This window comes from Corticium candelabrum, chromosome 9, assembly GCF_963422355.1.
Source record: "Corticium candelabrum chromosome 9, ooCorCand1.1, whole genome shotgun sequence".
In the NCBI taxonomy this organism is placed as follows: Eukaryota; Metazoa; Porifera; class Homoscleromorpha; order Homosclerophorida; family Plakinidae; genus Corticium; species Corticium candelabrum.
The window spans coordinates 3,980,003-3,990,002 of record NC_085093.1 but is presented as its reverse complement, the minus strand read 5'-3'; the positions used below and the strand labels follow the sequence as shown (position 1 = coordinate 3,990,002).

General features: G+C 39.9%; 1 protein-coding gene across 1 annotated transcript in view; it reads left to right on the top strand.

Moving 5' to 3' along the window:
• The window catches only part of LOC134184144 (BAI1-associated protein 3-like), a 16,643-nt gene that overhangs the window by 2,828 nt on the left and 3,815 nt on the right, over positions 1–10,000 (top strand). Inside the window, exons 7-27 of the mRNA XM_062651759.1 lie at positions 1–17; positions 2,405–2,576; positions 2,636–2,680; positions 2,742–2,816; positions 2,889–2,967; positions 4,147–4,254; positions 4,326–4,421; positions 4,477–4,580; positions 4,641–4,782; positions 5,147–5,271; positions 5,327–5,414; positions 5,477–5,533; positions 5,592–5,689; positions 5,851–5,899; positions 8,275–8,432; positions 8,493–8,619; positions 8,837–8,905; positions 8,972–9,046; positions 9,114–9,215; positions 9,675–9,890; positions 9,951–10,000. The exon at positions 1–17 is cut by the window's left edge and continues 22 nt beyond it; the exon at positions 9,951–10,000 is cut by the window's right edge and continues 19 nt beyond it. Coding sequence (XP_062507743.1) covers positions 1–17; positions 2,405–2,576; positions 2,636–2,680; positions 2,742–2,816; positions 2,889–2,967; positions 4,147–4,254; positions 4,326–4,421; positions 4,477–4,580; positions 4,641–4,782; positions 5,147–5,271; positions 5,327–5,414; positions 5,477–5,533; positions 5,592–5,689; positions 5,851–5,899; positions 8,275–8,432; positions 8,493–8,619; positions 8,837–8,905; positions 8,972–9,046; positions 9,114–9,215; positions 9,675–9,890; positions 9,951–10,000 — 2,052 coding nt within the window. The remainder of the gene's footprint in view (positions 18–2,404; positions 2,577–2,635; positions 2,681–2,741; positions 2,817–2,888; positions 2,968–4,146; positions 4,255–4,325; positions 4,422–4,476; positions 4,581–4,640; positions 4,783–5,146; positions 5,272–5,326; positions 5,415–5,476; positions 5,534–5,591; positions 5,690–5,850; positions 5,900–8,274; positions 8,433–8,492; positions 8,620–8,836; positions 8,906–8,971; positions 9,047–9,113; positions 9,216–9,674; positions 9,891–9,950) is intronic.

Sequence of the window (10,000 nt, the reverse complement as noted above, 5' to 3'; positions counted from 1 at the left end):
TCCGAAAGATCCTAATGGTAATGTAGTAGTCTTCCTAGCAGCCAGTCCATCTGATTATATGTTTGTCATTTTGTGTGTGTGTCTATGGGTATTTTTATTATTTTCTTTGTTAGCTGCATAATTTTTGGTGGAGTACATATGTATTTGGAGACTGTATTTATTTATCAAACCAGAGAAGTTTGTAGTCACGGAGTTGGATCTGTTATAGCAGCTTTTAACGTAGCTAGTGGTATTAGTTGTTGATATTGCGATGTCTGTCTCTCTGTCTCTTGCTGTCTGTCTGTCTCTTGCTGTCTGTCTGTCTGTCTGTCTATCTGTCTGTCTGCTTTGTCTGTCTGTCAAACATATATTTTTAAACATTTCACTATAACACATTTGATGCTAAGTGATAAATCTTAACGCAAACAGCCTCTATGACCTAATTCAACTAAAGTGAAACTACAAGGCATAAAGTGCTCTGAGGTACAATTTAAAGGTGCCCGCTCACAATCACTGTGCAGGTGCAGACACACCCATGCAAACTTGAAATGTTGCCTTTATGCACACATTTTTCCATTTACCAGTTTGAGATAGCTTGCTGTTGAACGACAAAGCGATTTCTCGATCTTTTCCTTGTTGCACATGACCCAAAATGGGTAGAGCACAGAGCGGGGACTAGCGCGATGGCATCCGTACCTACATCTACCATGTATGAAGTTGTAGACTAGCTTATCAGTGTACCAACACATACATCTGACTTGCAGTTGTTGAATTTCTGTAGAGGAAACACCGCTACCGGCGCATCGTCTGTTGCTACCGGTATAGGCTATTCATCAATTCTAGCCAGCTCTTGTAGCTACCATGTAAAGATAGATGCATGATCTGCATTGTCGGCGGTGCACCTCTCCATGACTTATTTCGCGCTCTGAGTTTCAGATGCCATCACGTGATGCTCTGTGCTCCACTCATTTCCGGGTCGCGTGCAACTAGAAAATGATCGAGAAAGTGCTTTGTCATTCAACAGCAAGCTATCTCAAGATGGTAAATGGTAAATGCGTGGATAAAGAACCTAACACACTTGTCGTTGGCCTTCCCGAAATGTCAAGTATGAGGAGTGAAACTGCCATGGTGGACAAGAACTAGATTCGCCTTTCTCTTTAAACTAGGAATAAAGACTATGTCATAGAACGTGGTGCACTCTAAGATGTTCCCTTGTTCTGGTTCGTTATGACACAACTTGAAATTGTGGCATGCTTTCAAGTTTGCGTGAGTGTGCTTGCGCGTGCGCCGTGAATCGTGAGCGGGCACCTTTAAGGAAAATCTAAGTGGCAATCAAGCCAACTGTTTTTAGTTGTTGATATTGCAATGTCTGTCTGTCTGTCTGTCTGTCTGTCAATGCAGTACGAGGTCTACATGAGATAGTTGTTTGGATCAATTGAACAACGTCTGTGCATTGACTGGAAGTGCATTTTGTTTGTAACGTTTGCAACTGTTACATCTTAGAGTTAGACTTTGAATAGATATTTTTTACGTTTGTGTTGTATGTTTGTCTCTTTGTGTGTTTCTTTATTTGTCTATTATATTATTACAAGGATACCATTAAATTAGGAAGAAGCCAATCACACTGTAAGAATCAATCATGTGACATTGTCCAACATGTGTGAAGACTTGATCACACATGACTGCAAACGAGGAAATGCTCTGTTTATGAGGTGTACTCAAGGTAGGCTAACTTTACCAGAATAGAGATTTATTTGAAACACGTTGAATTACTGGTTGCTAACTCCTACTATTACCTTATTATGGTCATGTGTCATCATGACTAAATGTCAGAGCTTTGAAGGTTGTAAAGGCACCATAGTTGAGCTATTTGTTTCTGAGTTGGGGGACATGAATACGATGCAACTGGAAATAGATTTGCTAAAAAAGCAGTTGCATAGGAGATGTATTTGGATTTATACCATTTGATTATCAGTTGTGTAGCCAGATGTAAAGCCAGCTGCTTTGGAGAGCAGAGATATGGTCCAAAACAGTGGTAATACTTCACTTTTCAACATCAGTCACATCACTTGACGTTCACGTAGCAGAATAGTGTGCCAGTTGTGAGCTGCTCCATTACCAGTGAACGTTACATGTACTGTACCTGTCTAGTACAACTTGAAGAGATCGGTGACTGGCAGATACTCTGATAAAGAAATGAACCATGACCTTTTACCAGCTGCTTTGCTTGCGATTTTTGCATATGCCTGGCTATGACTCTGCTCATATGTAAGTATGAGTCTTTATGTATAATTTAGAAACCTCAACCTTGGTTAGTTAGATATGATTATTTCGTTTGTTTATGTCTACAGTATCTTGACGTTTGTACATCAATACATTTGTATATCTTTGGTATGCTATTTGGCATCTTATATTTTGCTACTAGGTCTTAGCGATCCATACTGCGTTCTGGGCTTGGTCGAACTTGATGCCAGTGCTTTTGGTGGAAGAAAGAAAACTCGCCATCTCAGAGACCTCGTCGACGACGACGCTAAGCTGTACAAAACGAAGACAATTCGAGAGTCTTTGAATCCCTCATGGAACGAAGAGTTTGAATTGTAATACAGAAAGTGCATTACCGATTGTTACGAAAGTAAAGTTTGACTGATATATCCAGACAGATTGGAAACACTGAGACTCAGTATTTGCAGATTGACATATGGTGCGCCAGTCTTTTACTGCATGTTACTGGCAAGAAACGTTCGATTATTTGTATGCAATAGGGACTCGGATTCGGAAGCTGACACGGTAGGACACGCACTACGGTCACGTGTGAAGGGGTTTGCTGGTCTAGCGAGGTTTGTGATGTCATCATTAGCTGTGTGATGCTTATGTATTCTAGTTTGCACTGTTTTTTGTTTCTTTTCAAGATATTTCGGTCAAGTTTTTGAGACTGTATTTCGTGGGTATCAGGACGACTTCATGGGTCGTGTGTATGTTCCTCTTCGAGTATGTCTTTCTGTGATAGGCTGTTTTGTATTAGATCTGCACTGTGTGACGCTGCGATGGTCCTTGTGTGGGTGTTTTTCATTTGCCTGCTATCTACGTCAATTAATTAGTTTATATAATTTTGATCTATAAAAAATACATCCAACTCTTGGACATCACACTTAACTTGCTGCACTACTACTCCACTGTAGATTTCTGTGTTATCAGTAGAATGTTTGATAGTCAGAGATACTCGGTAATATGACGTTTACTTGTATGTTGTTTATGTACTAGTTGATTCGTGTTATAAATGATGACATCTAATGCACTTGTTTGTGCTCTTATGTTATCACTAGATTCATCCAGTAATAATGTGTTAAATAACATTCGGTTACACAACTACTTGTTGACATGCAATAATGCATACTAATTACTTACTGTAAATCCAGAAATTTTCAAACAGATACCTGGTTGTACTAAAATAACTTGAATACTAAAATTTATAGATAGATGCACTTGAATTCAGCTACAGTACAGTACCAATGTCCTGTACTAAAATAACATGTGTATGACCTACTTCATGGGCAGAAGTAATAAATTTCTGGATTTACAGATAGATATACATATACCATATAAGATGAAATATTGGCGGGGAATTTATTTTGGTGGAATTTTTAGCAAGCGCTAATATAAAACCCCACCATCGATTTGGCCACCAGATATGTTGACATCATCACCTACAAGAATCAAACATCATGTGATGTGGTGCGGATGTGGTTACAAGGTGCTATCCACTGCTTGCCATCTGTTGTGCCTACTCTATCAAACAGGGAGGTTAGTCATGAGAATGAGGCGGTATAGCTATAGATGATGAAGTCATGCGAGTTAAATTCCGTAACCCAAACTCCTCCACAAAGCAGCCACTTAGTTTAACTACGTGGTGGGTGGGGAATATCATAGGTACCAATTATCCAACAACAATGCCCAACCGCCAAAATTAAATCTGCCAATATGCTTTTACCGTCAATATTGGGCAAACTGCCAAAATAAATTCCCGCCAATGTTTTATTTTATACGGTATATACTGTACACACACACACACACGCGCGCACACACACACACACACACACACACACACACACACACACACACACACACACCAGAGCTAAGTTTGTCAACAGGTTTTTTCTTGTTTTGTAGGAGTTAGGGCGTCAAATAATTGACACCTCGTATCACATTCAATCCAAGAGACAACAGGAGAGAGAAGGCGAACTTCATGTTAAATTACAAGTGATAACTGAGCAGCAAGTGAGTTCTCACTACCATACGGCGGTCACACTTGGAAAACATTCTGACGTGTTTGATGTCTAACACACTAGGAGCAGCAGAATTTGATGAGCCCTGAGGATGCTTTCACGGAACACTTGAAGCTACAGAAATGGTTCATACAATTCGAAGGCAGAGAATTCTTGAAGGTTTTTGTGCAGACGTGTTTGCAATTGGAGTTGTAGTGCAGTTTTAGTTGTACAGCATGGCGGAGACTACTGGCATGGTCAGTTGTCCTCTACGTCACTCGAGCTGTTACGTCAACACGCATTACAAAATGGTATGACTGATTTGGACAAGGCTGTGTGGTTAGTGATCGTTTCATGACGTACTGGTTTTCCTCTATTTGTTGAGTTTGTCGGTTTTAGTGACTGGATTGCTGTGGCTGAATATCACGAGATGCGTGGTGTCGACTACAAGTATATTCTCGCGACTGTGGGTACACTGGAGACGCAGTGGAACTACGTGAAAGAGGAAAAGGATCCTGAAAATGAACTTGGTCATGGAAAGGTGTGCTGTTTTATCTAGTTGTGTGTGCTGGCTGGACAAAACATTTTACATGCTAGCAGACAGATAGACAGAATAGTAGAGAGAGGTAAGTAGGCATGCAGGCATGCAGACATTGGTGCATCTAGATGTCAGACAAATTATGACAGTTGTGCTCATTTTCAAGGGCACGTTTGTGACAGGATGCTGTTATCCAATCTACAAATGAATTAGAAGGCAGTTGTTGCAGCATCTTACACACACACACACACACACACACACACACACACACACACACACACACACACACACACACACACACACACACACACACACACAACTGACATGCTTTAGCTTGAACGTTCTTGTAACCGTGATTATGTTCTAGGTTCAGCTCTTACTAAACGCATTTCGAGGATTTCGTGAATGGTCGTTTGGCATTCTGTCAAAGTTTCGTGTAGTCTTCCCTTCAACCAACAAGAAAGCTCTCGATAAGCTAGAATTCTTACTAAAGTACGAATCCTCATCGAGTCAAATTTCATTGGCATTTACATTGTACGTATTGCAGGTGTTTAGTAAAGTACTACAGTTTTGAACTTATTCAGCGAAAGGTGCCAGGACAAAACTTTGAAATGTTTCTATCAAATGCAGTTAAGGTCAGTGGTGCTGTGCATGAGTTCATCTAACTGATTTGAGTGATAGTTAGTAATACGTCTAGCGATCAACTTCTGAATGGTTTGTACAAAGACGGGCCTTGCTGGAACCACAAGTGACGGTAAATTGAGTATGTACTGTATTTAGTAACTGGTCGTGATATGTGTTGTGGTGTGTAGACTGATGATGCGTTGATGAGTGCGACTGTGGACCTAATGTCTGATGTTGTTGTTGATCTGCATCAAGCGGCCAAAGTCTATAACCCCAGGATACAGCCGTATGACTGTATATATATATATTGTGTGTGTGTGTGTGCGTGCGCGCGCGTGCATGCATGCGTGTGTGCGTGCATGCGTGCGTGCGTGTGTGTGTGTGTGTGTGGCCACAGTAGGTGTTGTTTGTTTGTGTGTTTATGTTTGTCATTTTCTTTGTTAATAGGCTGGGAGTTGACTACTTTGCACTGGTTTTCAAGGAGCTTGATGGGTTGGTAAGTAGAATTACCATATAAGCTGCTGTCATATACTCGTGAATATTTGCTAGCATGTAGCTAAGAGCATACCAGGTCTTCTGCCACAGTTTTCATAGTCAGTAAGACATGCATACCTCTACTACAATTTTGCTTACAGCAATGTACATCATACTATGTGATGACTGATGGCTGCAGATGGCTGCAGACATCTGCAGCACGTGTTTACTACATTATACTATGCGTACAAAGAAATCACTCTGTATTATATAATCTGCATCACAATGCTTTACAAATGCCACACGATTAGCCACTATATGCTTTCTGCAGTACAAAATCCCGTTACTGTGTATAACCTAAAGATATAATACTTTGAGTGTTTTATTTGTCGCATCAAGTGTATTGATAGTAACAACTATGAGTTAATGACTCAGGGCCGTAGGAACCGGTCCATTCGGTTCGGTTTTGGCTGGACCGTATTTCAAAACTGTACTTCTGACAGTCCACGATTGGTTGAAAATTTTGGTTGAAGGTATAGGTGATTAAATAACTAATATATTTTAGTTTAAACAAAAGTACATTCTGTCATCTTGACTCGGTTGCTATTTACGGTGCCCTGGAAGCGTGGAGTAGAAGGTCATTCATTGCATTGCTGGTAAACGAGAGTACGGGGATTTCCAAAACAGCGACCAGGCAGGCAATACGGAAAATGGGATTTTAGGGAAGAACATTCGTTCTCAGTTAACACCCGGGTGGTTCGTAGGAAACTCTGGAAATTGGCAGATTGACTTGAGTACCACAGAGTAGGCAAGCATGAGGCCCATCTTGCAACATCCTGCCTAGATACTGAGTCATTTAAACTTACGAGTGCGACCAGACCTGACGGCCCTTCTACGCTTCTTGTCAGGCGTTTCTTTAGAGGTTTCTTTAGAGGTTCCTTTTTTAATCCACAGTGTAAGACCACTGTCTTGTTGCCAGACCTGTAGTTACACTGTAGTAGACTATAGTAACACACATTACTAATACAGCCTTGGAATATCGACCAAATTTGGGCTCCGACGTAGAATTGCGCACCACAATCGTGATTCTCAGTAGCGGCCCATGGGCTGTAGATGAGAACAGTTTCCAAAAGATCGCCTAGTGGTCGGTCGTTTTGCTGGGTGCTGTTTCGGAAATTCTCGCTAGTATTCAGTGGCCATTGTGCAATACAGAGTTGGGTCGACTCCTCGAGCTGACAGAGCTAGGGTAGAAGAGCAGACAAACTACAGTTCAATCGCCTCTCCGCCGTACCGTTCAAGAGTTTACTTTGAACACACACACACACACACACACACACACACACACACACACACACACACACACACACACACACACACACACCGGCTTTATAATGTATAGAGATACTAGATAGTATACCAGTACGCTGGAAGACACTTAGGCCGAACCATTTTGAAGTGTTTTTATGAGCTTGAATGTGTGGGGCAAATATTCACTGTTGGAGTCAGTATAGTCTTTGTTATTTGTTACATTGGCGGTTGTGGGAAAAATCTGCCAAAATATATTCCCCGCCAATATTTCATCTTATATGGTTTGTAATTCGCCATTAATTTTGCCACTGGGATATGTTGACTTTATCGCCCACGTGGATCAGCTATCTAATGTCGAAGTGGCGGTAAATCACGTGGATGAGGCCACAAGATGGTAGATAATCTGCTTGCTGTCTGTTGTGCCTATGAATGAGGCCGTGAGGCTATGGATGAAGCTGGACTGTTGCGTTCACATGGGTCTCGTTCTTTGCACTGACACAGCAGTTCTTCATCACTATGCAGTAGTTGGAGACTAGTAAATTAGGGAAATGTGAGCCACGAACACAGCTGTCAATCACAAACTCCTCCATGACCACTTATGGTAAGACATACATCAGTTATCAAACAACGATGTCCAACCGCCAAAATAAAATTCGCCAATATGCTTTGTCTGTCAACTTCTTAGCAAACCACTAAAATAGATTCTCACCAATGTTTCTTCATCTTATACGGTAGTTTGCAATATCGTATAAGATGAAATATTGGCGGGGAGTTTATTTTGGCAGATTGGCGGATTTTTCAGCGATCGCCAATATAAAATCCGCCAAAAATTTTGGCCACTGAGATATACGGGTATGACGCTATCTTGACATCATCACCCATGAATGCAGCTGTCAACTGCAAACTCCCCCATGACGGCCACGTGTCAAGTGGGTAGAGACTAGGGTTGACCCCTACATCAATTATCCAACAGCGACGTCCAACCGCCAAAATAGAATCCACCAATATGCTTTTCTGTTAATTTCTTAGCAAACCGCCAAAAAATAAACTCCCGCCAATATTTCATCATATACGGTATGTTTTTGGTAGCTTGCGCCTGTCATTGAGACCAAGATGAAGAATGCCAGTCAGAAATTTGCTGATTTGGACATCGAATCTGAAGAATTCAAGAAGCTCACGACTGCCAGTTTTGAGCTCTACTTAGCGATCAAAGACATGTATCGTTTCAAGAGCCAAATGTCGAAAAAGTGGGACAGTTTGCTGCATGTTTGTTTAGCGTCGTGTTTGAGATTGCGTGATGCTGTTAGATCTGTGTCGGACAGTAAAGTGTTCTCCAACGTTCACAGTTGGTTTGAGCCGTTGGTGTCTCGGTGGATCGACCTTGCTGATCGGAAAACGATGAAGAGAATAGACAGAGCAATGGAGCTGGATGAGGTAAATTATAAGGAGACGTCAATGTCTGATCGCCACTTAGAATACGAGAAATCATGATCGTGTGATAGTCTGTTGGTATAGAAATGTGCAATTGATCTTGTGTGTGTGTGAAAACTGGGTGTGTGAGCACAGTGCTGCACTATTACGCAACTAGCAGTTTAACGTATTGCTATGTAATGTAATGTTTTATTAATTAAATTGAGTTGTTTGTCATCAGGTCAAGGAAGTCACCAATGCCGCTAAGTATTCGACTTCAGCCGTTGACACAGCAGAGTGCTTTATGAACGTAGGACATTGAAATCAATTGATTGCTTTGTTTGATTTCTGTGTTGATCGTGTATGCTTCTGTCAGCTGTGTGTCTTCTGGAAGAGACTCGAGTGGCCGCAACCTGTTGCTGCATACGAATTTGTCGTCAGATTGACCGACGTGTGTTGACGTTGTATCAGTCGTCTGATTCGTATGTACATGATAGTGATTTATATGTAATGTGAAGGTATCGTGCAGAGGTGCCACTCACTATGCTGACAGAATATATCACATTCTGGAGAAAACAGGGTACTATGACGCGGAAGGACAATTTGATGTGACAGCACAAGTGAGTCTTTCAACATAGAAATTATTGAAATCATAGTTATTTTAAAGTTTCTCTTAATTTTATTCTTTATTTTTTTTATTCTTTTCTATATTTTAATTATTTTCTATTTTTTATTTTTATATTCTTTCTTTAATTTTGTATTTTTTGTTTTTATATTTTCTTATTCATTTATAATTTTGTATTTAAATTTTTATATTTTTTTTATAATATTTAAATATTTTTATTTATTTTTAATTTTTATATTTTTATATTCTTTTTATTTTCTTATTTTTATTTTATATTTAGTTTTTGTTATTTTAATTGTTTTTATTTTTACTTTTTATTTTATTTTTTTCTATTTTTTATTTTTTTGTAATTTTTAATTTAATTAATTTAATTAATTAATTTTATTTATTTATTTATTTTTTTTTGTATTTTTTAAATTTTAATTTGATTAATTTTTTTATTACCCATGTATAGCTCTGCATCACTCTCAACAATATTGATTACGTAAGAAAGGCTCTAGCCAATATCGGTGAGAATCTTGATTGGGATCAACTGGTGAGCTGCTTGCCAGACAAAGATGGAACAGAAACGGCAGATCGTAGCCGTACTAGTCTAGAGACTATGATTAGGAGTGCCGACGATGGCATTGTTGCCAAACGAAACGAAATAGTAGCAAAGATTGGTGAGAAGGTAATACGTTTGGTGGCACCACAAAATGTTATCAACTATGATGAGGCATGTCGTTAACAGATGGGAGTTGATATTTATAGTTACATCACAGCACTTCTCACGGATCCTGA